This window comes from Tyto alba, unplaced genomic scaffold (genome assembly GCF_018691265.1).
Source record: "Tyto alba isolate M040663 unplaced genomic scaffold, T.alba_DEE_v4.0 Super-Scaffold_17, whole genome shotgun sequence".
Classification (NCBI taxonomy): domain Eukaryota; kingdom Metazoa; phylum Chordata; class Aves; order Strigiformes; family Tytonidae; genus Tyto; species Tyto alba.
The window spans coordinates 11,652,495-11,678,043 of NW_024881279.1; the positions used below are offsets into that span (position 1 = coordinate 11,652,495).

Here is a 25,549-nt window from a genome sequence, read left to right on the forward strand (position 1 = left end):
GCCTTCCTATTGGGCCCTCGGCGGGCGGAGGTGTGGGGAGGGCGGGGCGGGGAGGGGGAAGCGCGCGTCATTCGGCGGCCATTGGCGAAGCCCTGCCGGGAAGAGAAGACGGATGCTGATTGGAGGAAGAGGTGTCACTCAGAGAGAAAAGCCGCCGCTCCGGGAACGGATTGGGCGAATATCAACGGCGCCCACCACAGGGAGAGACCCTCCTTCTGCGGCATCTGATTGGGTGGGGAGTTGCCACTCTGCTGCAGCGTGGGTCGTGATAGGGGCGTTCCGTAGGGGGTGGGGCCGAGCGGCTCTTTATAAGGGAGCGCCTGGGCGGGGGTTGTCTAGTCTGGGTCCTGTCCGGGGCTGTGGGTCGGCGGAACCGCTACTGGGGTGTTCTGCGCGCCAGTTAACAGTAGTTACGTGTTTAGGGGAGCCTTCTCCATCTTTTTCAGCCTGGCCCTAAATTCGCGATGGCATCAATAAAGTCTCCCAAGCACCCGTGTGCCTGGTGTTGGTCAATCCCTGCATTGTGGGGCGGGTGACGCAAGCTCTGCTGCTGCGCCTGGTCTCCCGGCTGCGGTGGAGGGTTGTGGTTTCCTCATCCCCTGATGCCCTTGTCAGTGACGGGGTGCAGCACAGCCAGGCTCATCTTGCTGGGGCTGACCCCAGCTTCTTGGTTCTTAGGTGTAAAATCGCTCGTTAACCCTCTTGCCCGTTAGCAAGCTGTGCCTGCCCTGCTTTTGGGTGCAGACATCACCTCTGCCTTCCATCAGCTGCCATCACTGGCTCCAGACCGTGGGTGATGCCTCCTTACTGCTTTGCGTGCAGCAGCTGGTGGCAGCGGGGCTGTCCCCGGTGCGGGGCTGGTGGTGGCCAGGGCAGGGGGGAACATGTGGTGGTGGGCAGATCCCTCCACCAGCTTTTGTTAATGGTGACCTGCTGGTGGGGACCAGCCTGGGCCCCCAAGCACAGCTCGGCTGCGCCATGCTAGCGAGCGGGAGTGAAGGGGTTCATGTCCTCAGGCTGTAGCAAGGCTGATAATAACACAAATTATTCTAAGCAATCGGTACTGGCTGTGGTTTGCCATGTCCTTCAGCATCTGCTGGAGATCAGGCGTCCCATCTTCTGATTACAAACCCACAGTGATAACAGGGAGGAGGATGCTTTGCTCTGCCATACCTTGGAGGTGATCTCCTGTGTCACTGTGCTATGAGGGATGAGCTCACATTGTGAGCTTTCTTCTTTTAGAGCTGCTTTCCTTTTAAAGGTGGCACATATTTATTTTCAGCTTCAAATGCAATGAGTTTGTTTCCATGCATTTGCACACTTAACCCTTATGTTGCTACTTCTGGTTTCCTCCCGGCTGGCGTTTTGCAGCACTGTTCCTACCACCAGCAAGAGTCATCGACCACCGTGTGCTGCTGGAGCAGCAAGAGTGTCCAGAGGGGTCCTGGTGTCCCCAACAGAGCTGAAGGCAGCCCAGGTGGTGGAACCAAGACTCTGCTTTTTTAGCTCTGCGAAGGAGATGCGGCTGGAGAGGGCTCTAAACCCAAGCCTATCAGGGGAGTAATTAAAAATAATCTTGAAAAATTGGAGAAACAGCCTGAAAATGCAAGATGCAGTTCCAGGTGGATGAGCGCAGGTGCTGCAGTTGGGCAGGAGTAATCAGCACTTTGAGGGGAGATGCTTTCCTGGCAGTACTGGGGCCACGGCAGCTTGTGAGCGGGGCAGGAATAAGGGTCACGCTGTGGCGGATTAAGTGGACTTTGTACAGACTAGGAATGGAAACGGCTGCTTAGGAGAGACAGAGCAACCTGCTCAACCCGCCAGCTGCAGGCAGGACTATATGCCAGATGGTGATGCAGCAGGGGATGCTTGGTGGGGGAGCTCCCCCCAGAGCACCCCAGCACCCTGGTAGTGCCTGGGGAGAAGGGGGGGACCAGGTGCTCCCAGACCCCATCCAGCCCTTGGGATTTGATGTTTTGGACATCAGCCTGAAGTTCCCTTTGTTGGCTCAGACGTTGCCCTGATGCCAGCACAGGCTGGATGTGCCAGCGACTCCTTTCCCAAGCAGGGGGGGTCCCTGCGTGCCCCCATTCCAGCTGGTCCCTGGGCCCTCCTGCCCTGCAGCATCCCAGAGCCGCACACTCGTGCCCAGGAGGAGGGACGGTGCCTGGTTCCCTTGTCAGCCCCCGCGATGCTGGGCAAGGGTGAAGGCAGGGCCCACAAACCAGGGCACCACCGGGACCCGGGGTGCTGCCTACGGGGCTCACGCCCCTCGAGGAGAACTCCTCTCCCCAGCTGAGCTGGTCTGGCCGAGTCTCCACCAGGCGCCTTCATCTCCCTGGGTATTTTTAGAAGCAAAGTGCTGTATAATTGAGAAAAGGCGAAAGGCGGCCGCGGGAGGGGAAGCCAGGCGGCAGCGATAGGGCAGCTCCTTCCGCAGATGGTGCCAGCGCGGCTTCAGCCGCTGGGGCTGGCTGTCCCTGGGGGGGGTCAGCGCCCGGTCCCTCTCCCAGCACGACTCCACTGGGAGCCTCCACTGATCCCAAAGCTCATGCCGCAAGCCTCTGTGCCTGGGGCCAGCGGGCACACAGGGGGTGGCCTGGGGATCCTTGCTGCTGTGAGTATCCCCATCCCTTCCAGCCCCCTGGAACCCGCAGCTGAGCTGCACCCACCCTGGCAGGGGCTGGTGGGGGCCAGCGTTCCTCGGGCTCCAGCTCCCAGGCGCCGGCGGCTGTTTTTAGCCAAGTGAAAGTCCGATGTTTTGAGATTTTCTATTTTGGGCAGCAAAGCTGGAGAAGTGGAGCAGCTCCTGACCCCCGGGGTGCCTGTGCAAAGCAGGGCAGGGAGCCGGGCAGGGCAGCTGCTGCCCCCGGGGGGATGTGGTTGCCCCTGGGTCTTCACCCCACTGTTGCCCCTGTGGCCCCTCACACCTCGGGCGGTGCGAGAGCTTGTTCCCACACAGCCCCATCTCCCACATTCTCCCAAGGGAGGACAGCCTTTCTGGCATCGGGATGTCATTCCTCTTTTCCTTTCTGTAGCAAGATCCTGGTGAGGCCCCTGAGCAGGATGTGGGTTGTCCCATCCCAGCCCTGCACCCCTCATACCTCACTGTGGGGTACGTATGTGCCCCCACGGAGCCCCCAAGGCATGGCACAGCTACGTGCTGACAGTCAGCCAGAGGAGACCACCCCAGCAGAGGGGCACAAGGCTCAGACTGGGCTGCTGTGGTGGCTCAGCCAGCTCAGCCTGGCGCCAGTGATGCTGCCATGTGGAGGGATTTTGTCCCCCCCACAGCAGCCATGGGGTCTGTCCCCTGCACAAGAAGATGCCGGGGCTCACAGGTGTGCAGAGGAGCTGGGGCACACCTGGCAATGGGGAGGACTGGTGCATGTTGGAGCTGCCACAGCAAGTTGTCACCACCAGCAGGTCACCCACGCTGTGAGGGGGACAGGTGGGGTGACCCGGGTGATAACGGGTGCCGGCGATGGGTGCCACTTGCTGGGCTCCCAGCAGGCAGACGCCAGCCCTGGGCACAGGCTTTGGCCTCGTTTTATTCAATCCCGCATTTCCAAAAGTACCTTGAGATGCACACCGGCGCTGCAGTCCAGGGTCCGTGGTGGGGCCGGGTGCTGCCGGCGGCGAGCGGGGCCGGGGGCTGCGTCCCCAGCGTCCTGGCTGGGCTCTAAGTGCGGTGCCGGCGGGGGACGGCGAGGAGCTGGCGGAAGGCGGCGCGGAAGTCCCGGTTGAAGAGGGTGTAGATGAGGGGGTTGAGGCTGCTGTTGCAGTAGCCGATCCAGAAGAAGAAGCTGAAGAGGGGCTTGGAGACACGGCAGCCCTCCCCACAAACCGCCCCCAGGCTGTAGGTGAAGAAGAAGGGGAACCAGCAGAGCACGAAGGCCCCCATCACCACGGCCAGCACGACGGTGAAGCGCCGCTCCCGCGCCCGCACCAGCCGCTGCCGGCACAGCGACACGCTCTGGTGCTGGCTCCGGCGCCGCCAGCCCGGCGTCCCGACCCCTGGCCCCTTCTTGCTGGTGCCGGCGGGGCGGGGGGCGCGGGCGGCGAGGAGGGTCGCCGTCCGCCGGGCGGTCAGGTGGTAGATGCGGCAGTAGACGGTGACCATGACGAGGCAAGGGGCGAAGAAGGAGGCGGCGCAGGAAGCCAGCACGTACCAGGTCTCCTGGCTCAGCTGGCACTCCCGGCCCCCCGGCCGGGCCCGCAGTAGCGGTGGCAGTGCCACCACGGCCGCCGCCACCCAGACTGCCCCGATCATCCCCTTCACCCGGCCAGGGCTGCGGCGCAGGTTCAGCCGGGCCGCCCGGGTGACGGCCCAGTAGCGGTCGAGGCTGATGGCGCAGAGGTGCCCAATGGAAGCCGTGCAAAGCAGCACGTCCAGCGCCAGGTACAGGCTGCACCACAGGCCCCCAAAATACCAGTAGCCCATCACCTCGTTAGCCAGTGAGAAGGGCAGAACGAGGATGGCCACCAGGATATCTGCCGAGGCCAGGGACACCAGGAAGAGGTTCTGCGGGGCCCGCAGAGCCCGGCTGGTGGAGACAGCCACCACCACCAGCGCGTTGCCCACCAGCGTGGCCAGCAGGACGGCCAGGGCGGCCAGCAGGATGAGCCCCGTGGCTGCAGGCGAATGCGGGGCGGTGCCGGCACCGCTGCCGTTACCGGAGGTGTTGGGGAGGGGGCCGGCTGGCTCCATGCTGGCCCGGCCCCTCGGGCAGACGAAGCCCCATGGGGCTGCCCCCCGCCACGCACACCCCGCTCACCGGCCCCGCCGCGTCTCGTGGCGCAGCCCCGGCATCGCTGGGTCCCTGGGGAGGGCTGTCGCTGCTCCCGTACTGACGTGGTCCAGCAGCAAGGTGGAGGTCGTCCCGTCCCGGTGGCCACCCAGCCAGGCACGGGGAGCAGCGGCGGTGCCGGGGGCCCCAGAACGGCTCCCACGGCAGCTCCGCCGGTCCCAGCCCGGGAGGAGGGCGGGCGGGAAGGAGGGAGGGAGGGACGGGCCGATATCGCTGGCAGGAGCCCAAGCATCTGTGGGCAGTGGGAGAAGCAGTTGTTACCACCACTTAAAGGGCTCCTGTCAGGGTCACTGGGGTACCCAGCAGGCTGGGGACACTGCCTGACCATGCCAAGTCAACAACCTGCTGAACCCCAGCCCGGCAGCACCTCAGCACCTCATCAGCTGCCCCGTGCTGTGCCCGGCTGGGAGACACGCTGCCGTGGCGCGGAGCGGTGCAGCAGAGATGCCGCCGGCTCAGCCCTCTGGGGATGGGGCAGGTGGAAGAGAAGATGCTGCCTGCAGCGCATCAGGACAGGCTGGCTGCAAACCACAGGGGCAGGGATTAGCTGTGGCATCATCAGCGTGTGCCCCTCACGGTACCAGCAGCACATTGGGTGTGTCCCCAGCACTGGGCACCTGTACGGGACCGGGCTGTGCAGTGGTGGTGTACGGACACGGGGGTGGGTGGTGGGAGACCTGCGGCTCCAGCTGCAGCTCCGGCAGAGTTTGCAGAGGCAGGAGCTGAAGAGACACACACCCGGGGCGCGGACGCTCAGCATTTATTAGACACCAGCTGAGGGGGGATGGTGGAAACTGGGTGGCCATGGGAGTAGTGGCTCGGGTGTCCGGTGCTGGCTAGAGCCGGGTGGCACCGTGCAGGGGTGGGCGAGGGGAACCCACCAGGACGGTGGGACCGGGCACCTCCTCGGGGTAGGAGAGCACGGGGTTGTCCAGCCCCAGCCTGGACTTGTCTCGGGGAGGGCCGTCGCGCTCCTCCCAGCCCTCGGGGCTGCGGCAGCGGTCGGTGCAGCAGAGGGTGGCCTGAGTGATGAGCCGGTCGAGGGGCTGCAGCGAGTGCATCCAGGCGGGGAGGAAGTCCCAGGTCTGCAGCCATTTGGGCAGGCGGCCGGGGCTGCGCGCCTGCAGCGCGTTCACCAGCCCCACGAAGAAGAGGAGGCCGAGGAAGGGTGCGCCCACCCCCACCAGCGCCCGCCAGCCCGCCATGGAGATGCCAAAGATGAGGGAGGGCAACAGGAGGAAGCAGATGATGAGGTACAGCACGGCAAACCAGCGGTATTTGGCTGTGCGCTCGCCCAGCGCCTTGGCCATGCGGATGGGCAGGCGGGTGAAGGGCAGCGGGTACCACAGCAGGATGCCGGAGATATTGAAGAAGAAATGGCAGAGGGCGATCTGCAAGGTTGTCATCCCTGTCAGGGTGGGCGTGTGGGGCTTCCCCCAGCCCCTGCCTTGCCCGGTGCCCCCCACCAGCCCAGCCCTGGCCCAGGACTGCCTGTACCTGGAAGGAGCTGGCCAGTTTGTCCCCTGGGCTGGCCAGGGCAGCCAGGATGGCGGTGGTGGTGGTGCCGATGTTGGAGCCCAGGGTCAGCGGGTAGGCACGCTCGATGCTGATCACCCCCAGGCCTGTGGGAGAGGCACCCCATCCCGTCCCATTGCTCCTCACTGGCACCGTCCCCATGCTCTCCTAAGGAGGCATGGCTCCTCCAAGCACCCTAGCACTCACAGGCCATCATGGAGGGGACCAGCACATGGCAGGGCACCAGGCATGGCCAGGACTCACCGATCAGGGGTGTGATGGCTGAGGTGAAGACAGAGCTGCTCTGCACCACGAAGGTCATCCCAGCACCCACCACCATGGCGAAGTAGCCAGTGAGCCAGCTGAGTGGGTGTGGGAGGTCTGCCACGGCATGGCCACGGGAACAGGCATGGACAGAAGCACGGACATAGACATCAGCTGGGAGCAGCCTGGTGCTCCCACATGGTGCTGGGGATGGGGGTTGTGGGGCCAGGCTGTGGGTATGGGGCCAGCCTCGTGGCTCGTGGCCATGATGGCTGGGGAAAGAGCTTGTGGACACCAGGAGGCCATGACAACCATAAGCAGAGTTGGGATCAGGGGCAGGCAGAGGGCGTGGGGGTCAGTCAGGCATGGGGGGGTTAGGGGCAGCCAGGGATGGGTCTGAGGATGGCAGGTGGAGATGGAGATGGGTGGCCGTGGGGCAGATAGGGTCCCATCCCACTCACCCCGCGATGGTCCCTGTCCCACTCACCAGTGTTGATGACCTTCTGGATGACTTTGGCCACTTGGCCCTTGAGTAGGGAGTTGAGGAGTTTGACCAGGAGGATGAGGCAGGTGCAGAGCACGACGAGGGACCCGGCCAGCAGCACCAGCCCCACGGCCAGGTCAGGCAGCGGTGTGTCAGTGAAGAGGTGCTCACCTGCCCCACAGCACGGCTGGGCGAGGGGCTGGGGCCGGCCCAGCCCCGCTCACAAACCTGCTCCCCCCCTGACAGCCCCACACCTGCACCCCAGCCCCAATGTCTCCCAGCCCTGCCCCACATCGTGACTTCAGCCCCATGAACCCCCAGCACCTCTCAATCCCACATACAGCCCCCCAGACCCACCTACACCTCACCAGCCCTGTGCCCACCAGCCCTGACGGAGCCCCCCACACCCACTCACACTTCTGCCTGGTGACGTTGTGGAGGTTCTCGATGACCTTAGTGCTGCAGTGGCCCGGGGCCGTGCAGTTCAGGGGGGGCCCAAGCCCCACAGTGGCGGTCTGCAGGTAGAGGGTGGGCTGCAGCTGGCTCCATGGCATCCTTGGCCAGCCCCTGCCCACCACCCACCCTCTGTGGGATTTTTTGGTGGCCCCAGAAGGGCCGTGAGCCCCTCACCTGTGGGTGTGCAGGGCCACACCAGACGCGGATGAGGCTCCGGTTGCGCAGGCTCTCATCCCCCGTTGCAATGCCCGTGATCACTGACTTGTCCAGCTGCAACAGCACACATGTTGGAGAGGTCCCTTGGGGGCTGACAGCACCCACAGCTTGGGGACATCTTCACTGGGATGGGGACACTACTGTCAGCCTGGGGACACTTGGATACAACCGCCATCACAGGGACACCAGTGCTGGGGACATCACCACCAGCACTGGGACAACAATCCTGGGGGACCACCACCAGGATGGGGACACCACTGCCAGCCTAAAGTCACTTGGGCGTAACCACCATCAAAGGGACACCAGTGCTGGGGGCATCACCAGCATGGGGGACACCAATGCTGGGAGACCACCACCAGCCTGGGGACACCACACCTGGATGATGAGCTTGGTGAAGGGCTCTGTGATGATCTTCAGCAGGTCAGGGGCATCCTTGCCGCTGCGGATGTTGAAGGTGGCTACGACCAGGCGGGTGACGTGGTGCAGGTACCCACTCACCACCTCCAGCGGCAGCAGGACCAGTACGGACAGCCAGTTGAAGCAGTCGTGCACCGTGGCTCCAGCAAAAGCCCTGTGTGGAGGAGTCCATCGGCATGGGGTGGCCCCAGGGAAGCAGCCCCAGCCCCCCTGAGTCCCCTCTGCCCTGACCAGCTCTCACCGTTTGAACTCGCTGCGGTCACCAGCCTGCATGAGAGCCACGATAGTGTTGGTGACAGAGGTGCCGATGTTGGAGCCCATGATGATGGGGATGGCAGAGCGCACCTCCAGCACTGGGGACAGAGAGACCTGCTAGCTCCGCATGGCCCAGCTCAGGGTGACCCCATCCAGCCACCCTGTCCCCCAGCCTCAGGTCCCTGGGCACCCTGTGGGCACACTCACGCCCCGAGGAGACCATGCTGACGATGATGGAGGTGGAGGTGGAGGAGCTCTGCACCAGCACGGTCACCAGGATGCCTACCACCAGCCCGGCCACTGGGTTGGAAAGGATGGCGTTGTCCTTGAAGATGTCTCCAGCCACCTTGCCTGCAAGAGAGCGTGAGCGGCAGGGTGCTGGCATGGTGGGTGCCACCAGCCGCCCAGGCGTCCCTGCCACCCTACCTCCGGCCAGCTGGAAGGCAGAGCTGAGCACGTCCAGGGAGCACACGAAGAGGTACAGGAACCCAAACATCAGGGGCACCTTGAGAAGGGAGACACAGATGGACTGGACCCTGGCCCAGCACCCCAGCTCTGCACAAGACAAGAGAGAGTGTTAAATGCCAGCCGCAGCACGGCCCCGGCTTCCCGGGCTCCTGCAGCCCTACGCCATCCTCCAGTGTCCCTGGAGGGACGAGGCTCTTGTCCCCAGACATGTCACCGCTCACTGGGTCCCCACCATCTCCTCCCATCCTGGAGTGCCTTGTTCTGACCACCCTGGTTGCCTCTCGGCTCTCCCCGTGGCACCCCATGGAGATGAGGGTCTCCCCTGCCAGCAGACACCACACTGCGCTGGGGGTCTGGCTGCGGTGCCAGCACGAGGACTGGCACCACGGGATGGTAGGGAGGAATTGCTGCCAGTCCCAGGGACAAAACTGGGGCTCTCCTGGCACTCCACAGTCCTGGTACCCTGAGGCCCCCCCTGGGTGCGTCTGGCAGGTCTCTGGGGTGCTCCCCAACCCGGGTTCTGTGTGCCCACTGCCTGGGGGTCTCACCTGGCTTCTGCAGCTCATCCAAACCCAGCCGGGGTCCCTGCCAGGGCAGCACGTCCAGCTCGTACCGCTCCCTGCCCTCGCCCAGGCGCCCCGGGGAGCCAGGGCAGGGGAAGCCATGGTCAGGGCAAGGCACAGCACTGACGGTGAAGGGGCAGGTGTGGGCACCCGGCAGCCGGTGCAGAGCTGGAGAGAGGGGGCACCCATGTTACAGCCCTGTCCTTGCAGGGACCCCCCTGCAGCAGAGGAGAGCCGGGCACCTCCTGGGCCAGGGTCTGGCCAGAAGCAGAGCTGAGCCCGGTGGGGCAAGGAAGAGGAGGAGAAAAAAGAAGAGGATGAGGAGGGCTGGGGGCACCTACCTTGGGGGCTGGGGCAGTAGGTGAACTGGGGCCCATGCACCACCCTTCCTCCCCGCACCGGGCAGCGGGGCAGGGCCGGGCTCTCCCTCTGGTAGGGCAGCATCGCTCCTCCTGAGGCTGAGCAGAGGCGGCCGCACGTCACCGCAGCACGGCTGTGCCACGCTGACGGCCACCGGCCCCCCGACTCCCTGTGATGCTGGCACTACTGAGGAGCACCATCCCGTCACTGGGTGGTCCCCCGGGCTGCTGGCCACTGCTGTGCCACCCCAGCGAGTTCTGGCAGGGGACGTGGGGAGGGGACCCCTCCTGCCCAGGGCCCTGCTCACCTGGGGCTGGCCGGCCACTCAGGGCAGCGCCATTTCCACATGCCACATCCGCGCGTCCCTCCTGCGAAGTGGCCCGCAGGGCACGGCAGCCCTTTATACGCACTCCAAGAGCAAAGTCTAAGGAGCCCCGCGTCGCCCCTCGCCTCCGCTCGCTGCTCACCTCCTCCCCAGAAATTCCTGCAGTTAATGGGTAACCCCGCAGCATCCTGCGTCAGCTGCGGCCCTGGGGCGGGATGGGGCACGCGCCCCCGGGGTACCGCACCACCAGCACACCCCGCCTCGCCTGCCCGAGGCTCGGCATCGCCCCTGGGCGAGCGGCAGCTGGTGAGGGCAGTGCTGGAGCCCAGCGCCTGAGGGGCGATGCTGGAGCAGCCTCAGTTCTCCATCACTTGGTGCTGGGTGCTTAATCCCCTGTAAGAGAGGAGGAGGAGGAAGTGGAGAAGAAGGGCTCGGTGCTGGTGCTGCCGGGGTGTCCCAAACCGGAGGTGAGGCCACGCAAACATCCACCGTCCTCGGAACCATCTGAGCATGAGCTGTGAGGGACGCAGCTCTGCCCAGGACACTCGGGTGAGCGGTGGGTTACGTCAGCACCAGTGCAGTCCCCGTGTCCTGTCGCTGGTGGTGATGGTGGCACATGGCCCGGCTCAGCCCGTGCCAGCAGCTCAGCGCGGAGCGGCCAGCAGCGCTGCGAGGGCTGCGTGGGGCAGAGCCCGCGTCTTCCCAGGATGAGCGATGCTGGGGTGGGCAGGAGCGGAGCGACACCAGCGTTGCCGTTACCGCCTCCGCGATGCTGATTTATCATTACCCGCTGTTTACGCACCCCCGGCCAAGTTTCCATCCACCCGCAAGGCTTGTGTCCACATCTGGCCAAAGGCCTCTCCAGCCCTGGTGCCTGTGGGGAGCAGGCACAGAGGGGCCATGCAGCTGCCATATCCCCATTCCTTTAGGATTTGGCACTCCCAGGACCCATTACCACAGACAAGCCAGCTGCAACAGTACAGAGGGAGCAAGGGAAGATCCCTTGGGTGCTCAGGGAGAGCCTGGGGACATCCCTGCTGCTGCTGGAGCAGCACCGAGCCTCAGCTGAGTCACAAACCAATGGAGCTGAATGCCCAGGAGGTGACACAGCAGGGGACATGTCCTGCCTCTGCAGGGGACCCTTCTGGCAGGGAGGTGCGGCCAGTGACACCCGCAGAGCCCTGTGCCAGGCCGGTGTCCGCGCTTGCCCCGTGCCTGGGGGCTTTTGCCCAGCTGCCCCCACAATCATTAACCCAATGAGGCCCTGGCAGCTCCGGCTGTCACTCATTGACAGGGTTGGGGCTGAAGTCCTTGGCCATGCCGGCCCCGCAGCTTCCCCTACACCATCAGCACTGCCGGGAAAACAAGCTCCTGGCACTGCCCCTTGCTGCCGGGCAGGGTGGAACAGGAGCCAAATCCAGCCCTGCCCTGGCCCCGGGGGGGGTGTGTGTGTGTCTGTGGGGTATGGGGCAGCTGGGGGGACATCACTGCCTGGAAAAGCATTGTCTGGCCTCAGTGGAGGAGGAAGGAGAGGGACACGCAGCCAGGCAATGCTCTTTATTTCCCCCGGCTTCACACCACAGACGGGACTGAGCAGCACCACGGAGACACAGGGGGGCTCTGACTGGGGCCACGGGGCCACAGCTGGCCATGGCAGTGTGGGGCTGGGTGGGCCATGTCCCCCACCCCTCGGTGAGCCCCAGGGCTGCCCTGGGCCGCCACTCTGCCTCTGGCTGGGCAGTGGTGACATAGCGATGACCCAGGGCACAGCCAGGAGGGGCCCCGGCACACGTGGACGATGGAGGGATCTCCTGGCTGCTGTTGGGGGGCCATCTCCATTGCAGACTGGGTTTGGGACTTCTGGGGACACAGGGCTGTTGGGGATGGGGACACACTGAGCACAGCCAGGTCCAGCAGAGCCAGGCTCAAGGTTACAGCACTGAACAGCCACCGGCAGGGATGCCAGGCTGGGCATACGCTGCCTACCTGCAGACCAGGCTGATGCCCAGCACCCAGGGGTGCTGCATTCCTCTTGGCACCAGGCAGGCCCGTCCCTGAGGGCTGAGCACCCGCAGCCCCAACAGGGTCAGGGCAGAGGACCTACAGGGATCTGCTCCTGTGGGTAGCTTCAGCAGCCACCTACACAGGGTTTCCCTACAGGGAGGAGGAAGGCTTTTTTGGCACGACCCGCTGGCTCTGCCTCTGTCTGCTTGGGGCAGGAGCCAGGTGCCCTGCTCTACAACAGCAATACTATCGTGGCAGTATCAGACCCAGCCATGTTCACATAATGCAGACAGTAACAACCTGCCCCAGGGCAGAGGTCGGCAGGGCCATGCTCACCCTCTCCAGGAAGGGAAGACCCTCACATCTGCAACGGGGGAAGCCCTGCTCCTGGGGAGTCAGGGAGCAGATCCGGCCCTCAGCTCCTGACATGCATTCTCCTGACCCTGCCTACCCACAACACCGGGGTTCAGGGCTGAAGACTGCCTCGTCACACCACCCACCCTCTCTATCCTGCACAGCCTTTGGTTAGAAGGGTGATTTCCCCACCTGAACAGTCAGTGTGGCTGTGCCAGCCTGGCACAGGCAGGATTTGCTGGGCAGGCAGCTCTGCCACAGACAGAGCAGGCAGAGGCACCAGGCAGGACAGTGCCAGGCATGTGTGGGATGTTGCAAAGTGCTTCGCAACGGGGGTTCAAACTATGTACAGGACTCCCTTGATGTGCACCAGGATGCGATCCCACCGTGGGGCATGGCAGCTGCTCAACCACTCACAGCGACACGACACAACAGTTTGGGACAGGACATGGACGAATCTGTGGTCCAGACAGTGTCGGCGGTGCAGGGCAGGTGCCGGTCGAGCCCCGTGTTGAACCTCGGTGTGGCCCGGGGGTACCACGTGCCGGGTGCGGACGTGCAGCAGGACTCATCGGAGCTCGTGGTCGACTGGAGGCTGAGCCGGTGTGGGCTCTGCAGGCTGAGGTTGGCCGTTTCTCTCGGAGCCTGGGTGAGGGGTGTGGGGCTGATCCGACCCTTCATGGGCACTGTCATCTCGCTTGGGGAGCTGGAGGAAGTCAGGCAGGACCAGGTCCTCCTTGGAGAGCAGCCCACGCTGGTCATTGGCCCGGCAGCTCTGGGCACGGTTCAGCAGCTCCACCAGCCCTGGAGGAAATGCAGGTCATGTACCTGAGGCCAGCACTCGGGCTCCTGTCCTAATGCCTCAGCTGCCCCTGACGTGACCCTGAACATGCCCCAGACACAGCACCTGCACCTTCTCCCTGCTCCACGCCAGCACCCATGGGACCCTGCACCCATCCCCAGCACACTGGGAGACCCCAAGTCCACCATAGCCCGTCCTCAGCTTCACAGGACCCTGCAACCTTCCCCAGCAGACCAGGGGCCCTGCATCCCTCGCCCCACGTTTTGCCCCAGCCCCTCAGGTTTCAGACACACCAGGTCTCACCTTCCAGGTCGTATGTGCGGCGGTTCAGGTTCGTGGCAGCTGACGACCGGGGTCGGGAGAAGGAGGAAGGCATCTCCCACAGTGTGTCCGGCTCTGCCCCTGTTGGGCTTCCCTCCTGCGATGAGCAGCCCAGGCCTCAGCAACGAGGCAAGGAGGCAGCTCTCCCCCAGCCCACGTCCTCATTGCTCTCCCGCAGCCTGGCTCCTGCCTCAGCACTCACTGCCCAGCCCCACAGCCTGTGCGGGGGTCACAGCAGGACACCCCTTCCCCACAGACCAAGGCAGCAGCCGTGGGGGCATCTCTGACTGGGGCAGTGGGATCTTAAGCTCACCTCACTCCGGAGTGGGGAGGGGGCAGCCGCAGCCTCGGCACTCTCCATCACTCGTACATCTGCAAGGTAAGTGATGCTCAGCACCCTGTGCCACTGCCCTGGTCCTGGCCCAGCTGATGACAGGATGGAGTCCATCCCAGGGAGCAGGAGCCATGGCCAGCAGAAAGCAGCCTGACCCTGCAAGTGCTCTGCAGGGGAACATGGCTTGGTGGGGGGTAAACAGCTTGTTGGGGGAGGCCACTTTACCTGCCAGTGTTTCCAGGATGAGTTTCTGAGCAGCCACTGTGCTGACCAGCTTCTCCAGGTCCAGGGCAGCCGGCTCACCTTGCTGCAATGGGAAGAGCCACCCGGTGTCACGCTCACTGTGGCATGGCAAAGGCAGCCAGGCTGAGGACCTGTGAGCTCCCCGGCCAGACCCTGCCAGGTCAAGGGCTGCACAGCACAGAGCACACCCACCGGTCCCTCTCAGCCCACAGTGAGTTGCCACAACCCATCTCAAACACCAGTGACTCTCCACAAGCCTGCAGGCTGCCCCTGGCATGGACCACTGCTCCCCACCACTGTCAGCAGCCCCTGGTCTGAGCCCCAAACCCTGGGTTCCCCCCTCCCCAGCGTCCTGGCTGCAGGAGGCTGGGGCTGTGCCCACTGAGGCGCGAGCCCTCACCCGCCGCAGCAGCGCCAGCTCCATCCTCACGCCGTATTTCCCCAGCACGGGCTGCAGTGCTTCCCGGATGCGCTTGGTTGACTTTGCTGTGATGCGAATGGTCTTATTGAGGGAGGAGATTTCCAGGCTGCAGAGGGGGAGAAGAGGCTGTCTGCAAGCAAGCATGGACAGGCAAGGGCAGAGGTGGGGCATTCAGGACTGCCTGGGGGGTTGGGTGTGTGTGGGGCACCATGGGTGGCCACTCATGATGGGGACCAGACATCTGTGGGCAACAGCATCAGCACTGAAGCTCTCACTCACTCAAAACTTATCCTGTTCTCCAGCTTCACTTCCTGGTCTGCCAACACGGAGCACTCCTGGTCCAGCACCAGTGCCTTCTGCAAGAGCCAAACCATCAGGAGGGAGCAAACAGAGTGGCACGTGGTCCCAGACTGGGGATAGTCTGGCTGGCAGGACCCTCCCTTCCCCCCCTGCCCACCGTACCTGCTCATTCCCCACCAGATAGACCTTGATGTCGGGGAGGCTGAAGCCACGCTTCTCGCATATCCCTGCCAGCATGTCACGGATGGATTGGCCGGGCCGGACGGAGGCCAGCGAGGCCGTGCCGTCAGGCAGGTACACGCAGCAGTACTTCATGGACTTGGGCGGCAGCTCTGCGTCGCTGCCCCCCAGGCTCTTCCGATGACCCTGCGGGAGGGATGCAGCAGCATGAGCCCAGCTGGTGGCAATGTGACGCCATGGGGCCAGTGCGGCAACAACTCACCTCCGCCCAGGGACTGGCGGCTGTGCTGGCCGAGGACAGGAAGCCCAGGTCCAGGCTGGCAGAAGAGTTGAGCGAGCCCTGGGACTCCCGCCACAGCATGGCGCTCCCACCGCCTTCTCCCCCCTCTAGGACAGACAGAGGGACAGTGGTGGGGACTGTGGGCACCCTTCGGGGGGTGGCACGGCCCCTCCGCCCCACTCGGCACAGCACCTACCTGCCCAGGAGGGCTCCCGCCGCTCTCCCTTCCTGAAGGACCGGCGGGGGCTGCGGTTGGCACTACTGCCTGCCGTCTCCACACCCAGAGGCAGGGACTTTCCCAGCTTCAGCTTCGACTTCTAGGGAGAGCGGAGAAGCACCTCAGCACGAGGACGTCTGAGGCTGCCCCTTCCCTTTCCCCAGTCACCTGACTGCTTCTCTGTCCTCAGCCTGGGGCTGGGTTTGCTCTGAGCAGCAGGGAAGGGACCCAGAACAATTTTCTGAGATGAAGAGACAGGTCCTCATCCCCCCCTCCTTCCCACCCTGCTCACCTTGCTGAGGTCAGGTGGAGGGCTGCTGCTGCGGGAGTGGGGCCGCAGGTCGGGCAGGGGCTGTCCCTGGCTCTCCGCCCGCAGGCAGGCCTGGTAGAGCGGGGATTTCACAAAGCGCGTGTAGCTGTCAAACTTCATCAGGTTAAAGATCTGCAAAGGGAGGATGTGATTTCTGAAGAGCCCTGCCCACCTACAGCTCTTTCCAGCCACTGCCCCATGGCACGGCCCCACGGTGACAGCAGCCGTGCTGTGTGATGAGTGGGGTGGTCCCACAGCCCCCATCCTGTGGGTGGGGTGGAGCATGGGTGCTGCTCGTACCTGGAGCTGCTGGATGCGAAACATGTCTGGGGAGGGGCTGGCCAGCATGTCCTCCCCAATCCAGGCCTGCTTATCGATGTTCACGGGACTGACCGAGTGGCTGGAGAGGAACTCATCGTAGATCCGCCGTGCCTCCTGGGCCAGCTGGGGGAGCAGGGGGGGTCAGGCCAAGACCAGGAGCCCCCTCCTCACTGCTATCCTGCACGGAGCCCCTGGCTCACCCCATGGAGCCACCTGAGGGGCTAAGTCCCCCCTGGGCCACAGGACGGACATTGGAGCCAGCCGCCCCCACCCAATACCAAGCTCTGGGCACAACACGTTCGTTTCTCCACGGAGGTACAGCCCAATGTAGGAACTGTCACCCACCAGCCACGTGGCTCTGTCCCCATGATACCCAGTCTAGCTCCCTGCCCTTGGTCTCTTGTCCTCCCAGAAGCACTCTCCACCTTCTGGCCACCCTGGGCTGAAGAAGCACACACTGCTCCTTGGGGCAGGCAGTCCTGTCTGTGGCTTTTCAGATGCAAATCACAACCATCTCCTTATTCCTCTCAAGAGAGCCCGCAGCCTGCTCAGCCTCCCAGAACACCGGTCTGCTGGGACCCCGGGACATGCAGGCACAACAGCTACTTCCACCTCTGCCCACATCCCTCCCAGCAGCTGTGTGACCCAGGCTCAGCCGCACTGTGGCTGTGCAGAGGCCAGTACCTGCTGCGTGTCACTGGCTGGGATCTTCTGGAAGCGCTCGCATGCCTGCCAGAAGTAGACGTTTTCGGCGCTGAACTCCTTCTTGAGGAATTCCTGTGGGGCAGAGAGAGCTGATGGCCCGGCCGGCACTGCGGCTGTGGGACAGCCGGTTGCCAACGGCAGGCGGGAGCAGGGACCGAGGTCTGGGCTGTGGTACTCACAGTGAAGTAGGTGACAGCCACACGGTCCTGCAGCAGCGTCTCGAAGGATTCAGCCCAGCTGACCACAGATCCCTGTGCGGGGCCGCAGGTGGCCGGTGGTCCCGGCAAGCTGTTTACGCTGTGGTTGCTGCCACGGGCTCTGGAGGCATTTAACTCTGAGAGAGAATAAGGGTCAGTTCTGGCTTCCCGTGTGTCCCCCAGTGTCAGTCCCCATTGCCAGCACCCCTCTGGATCTGCAGCGAGTTCATCCATCCCATCTCAATTGGACCCTACCCATTCCCCTCAGGTAGGGAACGCGAGGAGCATCACAGAAGCATCCTTGGTGGATTGAGCGCTGTAATGTCACAGCTGGCACCTGCTGGCATAACTCTCCCTGTCAGTGCTGGCCATCCTCCCCCGGGTGTCGCCGTGACTCATCTCCCAGGGGAACAAAGCCAATGCATGGAAAAGGCATCCAGCTGGGGAGGGGTTATGGGGGGCACGCAGCAAGGCATGAGGGATACTCAGAGGATGGGTATAGGTGCCTGACCTTACCTTCTCCATTCCTCCAGCCGTGACAAAGAAAAAAACTCAGAAAGAGGAGGGCACAGAAAGTGTCATCCCCAGCTCCAAACCCCGAGGAAACCCTCCCCTGGGGAAACCCAAGGTGACTATGCATTCAAATGGAGCCCCCCACTTCAAAAAGACAGATGTTCCCAGGGGCAACCCCAGCTCTTTAACTGGTTTGGCAGGTGAGTGCCTGGGAGCAGAGGGTCATTTGCAAGGGAAGGTAAGGGTATGGAAGCAGGGCTGGCCAGTGGGAGCAGAGGAGGTGGCAGGCTGGTGCTTTGCCGGGCTCCCCACCCTTCTCCTGTCCGAAACACGGCATAACTGTGCAGGTGGGAACATCAGCTACCAGCATCTCGCACTGGAAGGATCCTCCAGTGGGCCCAAGACAGGCGAATGGGCCATCTGAGATATCCAATGCACAATGAGACAGATGGACAGAGAGACAGACCCCCTCAGGGAATCAGGGGCTGGCTGGTACCCAGGTTCTGCTTGCCCCAGGAAGCCCCTCAGCCCCCAGCACCCAAGGGTGCCAGCTGAGCAGCCAGATGGGAGGGACAGACACAACAGGGCTGTGTGGGAGGGATGGGGGGGTATGGTGAGTCCCTGGCAGAGGGATCACTGCGGGGGCCCGGCCATGCACCCGCCCACGGCACAGCCTGTGCTGACACAGGACCTGGCGCTCTGCTGGCTCCTTGCCCCTGGCACCAGGATGGCTGTGGGCCTCCCCCTCCCCTGAAGATGATGCTGGCCTCCTGTCCCATCCCAGAACAAAGAGCAGTCTTACCTCCATCTGACACAGCTGGGCCCTGTGGGGGTGGAGAGAAGAGAGGTGAGAGAGGCCACACGGCGTCTGCCAGCCCGGTGGAGCGGTACCTGGGCAGGCGACAGTGTCAGGGCAAGCCCAGTCCAAACCCAGGAGCAAGGGACACGGGCTGCCAGCAAGCACAGCTCTGGCATTAGCTGCAACCAGGACGGCTGCCCCATGGCAGAGGCAGAACATGGGGCTCCTAACCCAGAGGCAGTGAGTATGGGTGGGGGGCTGCAAGGGGCACACAACTATTCTTCCACCTTCTGTGCATCTACTGCCCTGGGGCCAGGCCAGCAATTGGGAAAGGGCAGATGTTATCAGATGTAACCCTGCTACCACTGCCCTGGGAGGAGAGAAGCAGCCTCCCCAGCACAGGAAGAGGAGGGGAGGAGGGGAGGGAAGGAAAGACAACCACAGCCCTAGGCAAGCAGACTGACTGCTCCCTCCCTCCTTGGGGCCTGGGGCTATTGGGGGGCAGATGCCCCAAAATGGGGACTGGGTGCTGCCAGCCCAAGGCACAGCAGGACAAGGTGCCCTGCAGCACCTCCTGGGCCGCTTCACATACCAGCCATGGGGATGTGGTACCCCAGGACCCACAGCAAGCAGGGAGATGGGCAGAGCCTTTGCAGTCAAAGCCCAGCCAAGCACACCCCACACAGCATTGAAGTGGTGCCCTTGACCTGGCTGGCCAGTGCCCCCCACCCTCCCAGCCCCACACACTTCAACCTGCCCTGCACACCCTCTGCCTGTCCCCATTCCAACCCCACGCACCCCAGCCCCACTATCCCACCCCTGCCTGTCCCTGCTACCCCACCCCACATGCTGCTGCCGTGCCCCTCACTCTAGCCCCACACATCCCAGCCCTGCCTGCCCATTACTCCAGCCCCACATACCCTTATCTTGCCAGCTCCTTGTTTTTCCCCATCCATCCCTGCTGCCCACACCCACACAGCTCTGCCCTGCCTGTCCCACCCAGTCCCACACACATCTGCACTGCTGACTCCTGCTACCCCATCCCTATACGTCACTGCTTGCCCACTACCCCAGTGCCATACATCCCCACTTAATCACTGTCTCAGCCTCATAAACTCCTGCCTGCTCATTACTCCAGCCCCATATGTCCCTGCCTGCCTGCTACCCAGCTCCATATACTGCTGCCTGCCCTAATACCCTTCTACGTCTCTGCCTGCTTTGGATACCCAAGGCCCATACTGCCCTGCCTGCCCAGTATCCAGCCCCACACCTCTTGTCTGCCCATTATCCACCCCCAACCCCTCTGCCTGCCCAGTACCCAGCTGCACAGTGCCCTGCCTGCCCAGTACCCAGCCCCACACCCCCCGCCTGCCCTTTATCCTCTCCACACCCCTCTGCCAGCCCGTTACCTGGCCCCCTACATCCCTCTGCCTGCCCGGTACCCAGCCCCACACCCCCCTGCCCGCCCGTTATCTGCCTCACACCCTCCTGCCTGCCCAGTCCCTGGTCCCATACATCCCTCTGCCTGCCCGTTAACCGCTCCAACACCCCTCTGCCTGCCCGGTACCCAGCCCCCCGCCACGCCGCCGGGCAGGGCAGCCCCGGGGGATGGGGACCGGCGCCCGGGCCCGGTCCGGGACTCACCATGCGGCCGTTGTGGACCAGCAGCAGCTTGGCCTTGCCCTGCATGCCTGGCACCGCCCGGCCCAGCGCGCTACCGGCGCGGCCCGCGGCCCCGCAGCATCCCCGGCCGGCGGCGCGGCGCGGCGCGGCTCCCCCGGCCCGGCCCGGCCCGGCCCGGCGCTCCCCGGCACTACCGCTTTCGGCTGCCACAGGAAGTGTCGCCATGGGAACCGAGACCGCAGCGGGGGGAGCGGAGCCGCCCTCCCGCCCCGCTCCGCCGCCACCGGCCCCGGCACCGCCCCGGCGGGCACCGGCTCCAGCTCCGGGCCGGCAGGCGCCGCGACCCCATCCCCGCTTCCCTCTGCACCCACAGCCGCGATCTGTCCTCATCCCTGTTTCCATCCAAATCTACATCCCCATCCCGATCCATCCCTGCCTCCATCTGCACCCACAGCCGTGATCTATCTTCATCCCTTTGCCCATCCAAATCTACATCCCCATCCCGATCCATCCCTGCCTCCATCTGCACCCACAGCCGTGATCTATCTTCATCCCTTTGCCCATCCAAATCTACATCCCCCATCCCGATCCCCATCCCTGTTTCCATCCGCATTCACATCCATGATCTATCTTCACCCCTGTTCCCATCCCTATCCCACTTAGTCCCCATCACCAGCACAGCCGGTGCTGCCTGGGGGTCACCACCCCATCGCCACCGCTCCCAGCAGCCCGGCCAGCCCGGGGCTCTCCTCCCGGGCACCACATCGCCCCAGGGAAGGGGGGGTGCAGGGGCAGGGGGGCATCCACACACCCAGCACACCCTGCCACCAGCGTGGTGCTGCTTGCCCCAGTTGCACCCGTCTGGGCATGCAGCTGCCTCCCAGCCCCACGCCAAGCGGTGGGTCTGGGGGTGGCCCCCGGGGCCGTGCTGCTGCTAATGGGTCTGGGGGTGGCCCCCGGGGCCGTGCTGCTGCTAATGGGTCTGGGGGTGGCCCCCGGGGCCGTGCTGCTGCTGCCATTAGCGGCCGGCGTTTGGGGAGAGCTGCCTGCGCCGTGAACGCCGGCACAGCCTGGCAGAGAGGAGTGGTGGACGTGCAGCTCGGAGTCACCAAACTGATGCCTAAGCAGTTTTGCCCATCTCCTAAGGTCGGGGTTCCATGTTGATCAGCAACCACAAACCAGTTGAGGATATTTTAGGATATTTGTTAAGAAATATAAGTAACTAACAGTTACAGGATAAACCGCAGAGCACCATGGCAACCCCCTCATGGAAATGCTAATAACTGGGACGTAAGGTGGGTGATTAACCTATCAAAAGCAGAACCCTAACATTAAGTTGGGTGCAGATTTATGCAGAGAAAAATGAAGTGTTCCCACCAGGAACATGCACAAAAGCAGCACGGTATTAGCAGCTGCAGCCCTGGCAGGGTCTCTGGGCAGGGGGTAGTGGAAGGTGGCCCCCGCTGCTGCCCCTCTGCCCCCCGCTGCAGCACGGAGCAGCAGTGGGGTGGGGGACAATCATGCTTCTCCCCTTCCCTTTGTCAGAGTGTAGCTGTGTTGTTTGGCTTGGCTTTGCAACAGGAGTTATAAATAAAAATGTCTCACCAAGAGTGCGTGACTCACGGTCCTCACCACAAGGATAACCTCTTTGCTAGGAAACCTGATCCGAGGACTGAACTGCAGCATGCAAGAATCAAAGACATTGCTTAATTAATATATTTAATACAAATGACAAACTCATGAGCCCCACACCCAACCTGGGCTGGGGTGGGCTGCTGGGGAAGGTGCCTGTGCCCTTCCAGACCCCTGTCCTGTGCCATCCCCGACCTCCAGCTGCTGACAGCCCAGCCCTCAACCTGCTCCAGGGCCCAGTGGTTTCCACTGGACAGCAGCAGGGAGCTGTGGCAGTGGCTGACGTGGCCTTGAGAAGCTCCAGCCTCCGCTCTGTCACCCTCTGAGGGGGCAGGTCGTGGGTGCTGGTGTCGCCTCACCCTGGTTGGGCAGGGTGGGACGTGGGGAAGTGCTGAGGCATCACCCCTCACACAGGAGGCTGTGTCAGCCCTGTGCACCAGGACACGGCCGTGCCTGTGGCCTGTGTCTGCTGCCTGGGCAGCAGGCAGTGTCCCCATTCAGAGGCTGGGCCTGCAGTGCCTCTCCCGGGATCACACGGCTCCATCCCATCACCACGCTCTGCACTGGGTGCCGCATCCTCCCGCTGTGCTGCCATCCCCAAGCCAGAGCCTGGCCCTGTGGGGAGAGGGACACCCTGTGTCCCAGTGCCCCAGCCTGACGGGTCCTGGTTTATCCTAGGGGTAGGTGACGGTGGGGTGACAGCTGGCTGGGGGATTTGTGGAGGGCATTATTTAATGCTGCGGGTAAAAGGAGAAACAGCAGCTAATTCTGGAGCCCATAATCCTCTTCCTCCCCCGGGGATGGGGTGCGTGCTAGTCACGCAGCTGCCAGCGAGCCCTGGGGATGAGCCCCTGGCAGCTCCCCAGGCGTGCCGTCGGCTAGTGCAACTCCCTGACCATGGGTGATGTGCAGAAGGTAAGCGGGGTCCAGTGATATCCCACCTGCATCAGGGTGGGTGTGCTGGCAGCAGCTCCCAGTTGCAGTGCTGGGCGGGCTGGAAGAGCAGGACCAGGACTTTAGCTTGAGCATGTGTCCCCAGCACACTCAGGAGCTGGCAGGGGTCCCAGGGCAGGGATAGCACACCCAGGGGGGAGAATGGGGCTGGATCTGCTGTGGGGCTACCCTGAGCCTGGATACCTTGGGAGCCAAGCCCTGGAGCTCACTCAGGCCATAGACACAGGGTCCCCATGGCCAATAGGGCACCCAGCTCTACCCTCTGAAATGCGGGTGCTCTGCAGCAACCTGGCACCCCACAGGGCTCCCCCAGCACCCCACACTCCCAGGGGCTGCTCTCCGTCATCCAGAGGCTGAAGGGTTCCCTGGAGCAGGAGCTCCACGTTGTCCTGCTGGGGCTGGACAACGCAGGGAAGACCACGCTGCTGAAATGCCTGGCATCTGAGGAGGCCAGCACCATCACCCCCACCCAGGTAGGTGCTGCTGGGGGCCACAGGCAACGGGAGGGCGGCAGGTTTTACCCTCCCCTTGGGTGATGCTGGGGTTTGTGTCCCCACACAGGGCTTCAACATAAAGAGCATCCACTCACATGGCTTCAAGCTAAATGTTTGGGATATTGGGGGGCAGCGCTCTATCCGCCCGTACTGGAGGAAGTATCTGGACAGCACGGACCTGCTGGTGAGTGGGGCAGCTGCCCCCAGCCCCCTCCCAGCCCTGTGTGTGGAGAGCTGTGCCCTCTGTGCAGGGCTCTGTACCCCAGCAGAGGCGTGCAGCCCCTGCAGAAGGCAGAGGGCTGTGCAGCTGAAGAGAAGCCGCTGACTGTCCCTTTTGTCCTCACGGCAGATTTATGTCATTGACAGTGCAGACCAGAAGCGTTTTGAGGAGACAGGGCAGGTATGAGGGGTCTGGGTGGGGAATGGTTGTGCGGTCCTGGGGCTTGGATCCATTTGGCACCAGCTCTTTGAGGACTGGAGTGGGGAGTAAGGCTTCTCTCTGCCATGCAGCAGCGCTGCTGTGGGGGCCAAGCTGTCCCCAGAGCTAAGTGGGAAGGGCTCATGATCAGTCTCAGCATGCAGAGCCACCCCTCTCCATGGCAGATCCGTGCCCAGCAGCTCCCCCCAAGCTGGGTGTGATGCCCCAGGGGTACCCGACATGGGGTTGACTCTGCCCCGTATGAGAGTGACCCCTCAATCACCAGCCCTCCTCCCACCTCCCCAGCGCCAGGTTAGCGATATGACCAAACAAAGGTTTACGAGTAGCAAATTCAGAGTTACAAACCCTAGAAATGAAGCTGGAGAGGGGAAGGTGAGATTCTGAGTGCCAGTCTCGGCTATACTGGCACCAGACGGCGGCGTGGGTGTGCCAGACAGCACGGGGCTGACAGCAGCCTCCTGTAGCTGCCCTTTGCCCAAGGCTTTTGGTGCTGGGGGTGCTTCAGCGCTCAGGTAGTACTGCGTGTGGCTCCCGGGCTCTCTTCAAGACAAATGGAGCTTCATGGGTGCATGTCTCTCTCTTGGTGCATGTCGAAACCTCACAGCTTCTTTGGCTGCAATAAGTACACCAGAGAGAGGGGAGTGAAACACTTTGGGGGACCGAAGTGCCCCAGCCTGCCCTGGGTAGCTGAGGCAAGCAGCTGGGCAGCTCTGTGGAGGAGGGCAGCAGCAGGCAGCTGCCCTGGGAGATGGTTGTCTCTTGGCAGGAGCTGGCAGAGCTCACTGAGGAGGAGTCCCTCACGGGGGTCCCGCTGTTGGTGTTTGCCAACAAGCAGGACCTAGTGACTGCAGCACCCGCAGCTGAAATCGCGGAAGGGCTGGGCCTCCACACCTACCGGGACCGGGAATGGCAGATCCAGGCCTGCTCAGCCTTGTCTGGGGAAGGAGTGCAGGTAGAGATGGGGGCCTGCAGGCTCTGCAGAGGTGGGAGAGGACTCAAGGACCTGACATGCTCTTGGGTTTGTGCTCACATATCTCTCTTCCCTCCAGGATGGGATGAACTGGATTTCCAGCCAGATTATGAACAGGAAGAAGTAAAAACTGCAAAGTGCCAGATGGGACAGAGCTGCAGGTCCCTAAGCCATGGCCAATAACCCCTAGTCCCTAGACTCCCCACAAAGGCTCATCTGGGCCCTGAGCCTCAGGCTGCCATGCTCAGATGGGCTTCCTACCCAATTTTTCACTAATCAGTCACTTCCCCTCTCCCTGCTTCCTGGGTTTCCACGGGCTCCTCACACGCCCTGACCCTCCTGCAGGCCCTGTGCTGTTGGAGAGAAGCCCATGTCCCACTGTGTCAAGGGCTTGCACACCTCCAGAACAAGAACCTGCTTTCCATCCACACTGCTGGCACACCCTGCAGACGCTGCTGCAATCCACGCACTGCCCAGGGCACGCTGGGCACCCTACCATGTCCCTGGCTACCCCCTCAGACACAGCACGTACCGCCAGCCGAGTGGTGTGTATTCCCCTCCGTTCCCGTAGGATGTGACTGGTGCACGGCAGCTGGCTGGGGAAAGCCTATCTTCAGTATCTTTCACTGGACAGAGGAGCTCCCACGTGTGCGCAGGACCCAGACAAGCACAAAGACACAGAGAGGACCTGCCGGGGCAGTCACTGATGGAGGGGTTTCGTTCCCCGGTGACGGCCTTGGTTGCAGCCACGCTGCCCGTGCCACCGAGAGGGGTGGCTCTGCCAGAGCCCCTGGGAAGCGCGTTGCCCTAAACACCCCTGAGCCGGGGCTTCTGTCATCCCGCTGCAGTCGCCCATCCTGAGGGCTGGAGGATGCAGCTCCCCGGCCACCGCAGCCGCGGTGGTGAGCGCCCGCGGTTCCGGGGATGGACGGAAGCGGAGCTGCAGAGGGGCCGGGAGCCTCCTGCTGCACTAGGCCCTGGGCTGCGGCCCTCAATAAAGCC

The 25,549-nt window shown here is 63.5% G+C and overlaps 4 protein-coding genes across 5 annotated transcripts; 1 reads left to right on the forward strand and 3 right to left on the reverse strand.

Moving 5' to 3' along the window:
* Positions 1-3,533: 3,533 nt before the first annotated feature.
* Positions 3,534-4,847, reverse strand: LOC116964756 (alpha-2C adrenergic receptor-like). Its single transcript, XM_042790253.1, has one exon. It carries the CDS (start codon positions 4,709-4,711, stop codon positions 3,683-3,685), a length of 1,029 nt encoding a protein of 342 aa, XP_042646187.1. The 5' UTR covers positions 4,712-4,847; the 3' UTR covers positions 3,534-3,682.
* Positions 4,848-5,556: 709 nt separating this feature from the next.
* SLC34A1 (solute carrier family 34 member 1) lies at positions 5,557-10,326 on the reverse strand. 2 transcript variants are annotated; one of them, XM_033006694.2, is made up of 13 exons: positions 10,117-10,326; positions 9,791-9,907; positions 9,435-9,617; positions 8,845-8,973; positions 8,626-8,769; positions 8,405-8,516; positions 8,122-8,317; positions 7,705-7,800; positions 7,490-7,589; positions 7,078-7,245; positions 6,591-6,707; positions 6,309-6,433; positions 5,557-6,202 (listed from the first exon to the last, which is right to left on the reverse strand). In XM_033006694.2, the coding sequence occupies exons 1-13, from the start codon at positions 10,319-10,321 to the stop codon at positions 5,648-5,650; spliced, it is 2,247 nt and encodes a 748-aa protein (XP_032862585.1). In that variant the 5' UTR covers positions 10,322-10,326; the 3' UTR covers positions 5,557-5,647. The 2 variants fall into 2 exon arrangements, with proteins under 2 accessions (XP_032862585.1, XP_032862591.1); XM_033006700.2 differs by lacking the exon at positions 10,117-10,326 and having other exon boundaries at positions 8,845-8,923; positions 9,791-10,109.
* Positions 10,327-11,676: 1,350 nt separating this feature from the next.
* RGS14 (regulator of G protein signaling 14) lies at positions 11,677-20,185 on the reverse strand. The gene is made up of 15 exons (XM_042790202.1): positions 20,080-20,185; positions 18,439-18,460; positions 17,106-17,260; positions 16,906-16,998; positions 16,201-16,344; positions 15,883-16,032; positions 15,570-15,690; positions 15,356-15,480; positions 15,076-15,279; positions 14,893-14,969; positions 14,593-14,719; positions 14,175-14,256; positions 13,929-13,987; positions 13,598-13,712; positions 11,677-13,296 (listed from the first exon to the last, which is right to left on the reverse strand). The coding sequence occupies exons 1-15, from the start codon at positions 20,122-20,124 to the stop codon at positions 13,061-13,063; spliced, it is 1,755 nt and encodes a 584-aa protein (XP_042646136.1). The 5' UTR covers positions 20,125-20,185; the 3' UTR covers positions 11,677-13,060.
* Positions 20,186-21,835: 1,650 nt separating this feature from the next.
* LOC104362755 (ADP-ribosylation factor-like protein 3) lies at positions 21,836-25,086 on the forward strand. Its single transcript, XM_009969099.3, has 6 exons — positions 21,836-22,605; positions 22,947-23,117; positions 23,206-23,322; positions 23,488-23,538; positions 24,344-24,529; positions 24,627-25,086. Exons 1-6 carry the CDS (start codon positions 22,588-22,590, stop codon positions 24,672-24,674), a joined length of 591 nt encoding a protein of 196 aa, XP_009967401.2. The 5' UTR covers positions 21,836-22,587; the 3' UTR covers positions 24,675-25,086.
* Positions 25,087-25,549: the final 463 nt, after the last annotated feature.

Excerpts from the sequence above, each read along its gene's own strand:
- RGS14 (XM_042790202.1), bottom strand. The coding sequence starts at position 20,124 with ATGCAGGGCAAGGCCAAGCTGCTGCTGGTCCACAACGGCCGCATG. Across the intron at positions 18,461-20,079 it reads TGGTCCACAACGGCCGCATG|GGCCCAGCTGTGTCAGATGG; the intron begins GTGAGTCCCGGA and ends CCACCCCCACAG. Across the intron at positions 17,261-18,438 it reads CCCAGCTGTGTCAGATGGAG|AGTTAAATGCCTCCAGAGCC; the intron begins GTAAGACTGCTC and ends ATTCTCTCTCAG.
- LOC116964756 (XM_042790253.1), bottom strand. The coding sequence starts at position 4,711 with ATGGAGCCAGCCGGCCCCCTCCCCAACACCTCCGGTAACGGCAGCGGT.
- SLC34A1 (XM_033006694.2), bottom strand. The coding sequence starts at position 10,321 with ATGCTGCGGGGTTACCCATTAACTGCAGGAATTTCTGGGGAGGAGGTG. Across the intron at positions 9,908-10,116 it reads GAGTGGCCGGCCAGCCCCAG|CCTCAGGAGGAGCGATGCTG; the intron begins GTGAGCAGGGCC and ends GCCTCTGCTCAG. Across the intron at positions 8,318-8,404 it reads GACCGCAGCGAGTTCAAACG|GGCTTTTGCTGGAGCCACGG; the intron begins GTGAGAGCTGGT and ends TCCTCCACACAG.
- LOC104362755 (XM_009969099.3), top strand. Across the intron at positions 23,323-23,487 it reads TGGACAGCACGGACCTGCTG|ATTTATGTCATTGACAGTGC; the intron begins GTGAGTGGGGCA and ends TCCTCACGGCAG. Across the intron at positions 23,539-24,343 it reads GTTTTGAGGAGACAGGGCAG|GAGCTGGCAGAGCTCACTGA; the intron begins GTATGAGGGGTC and ends GTCTCTTGGCAG.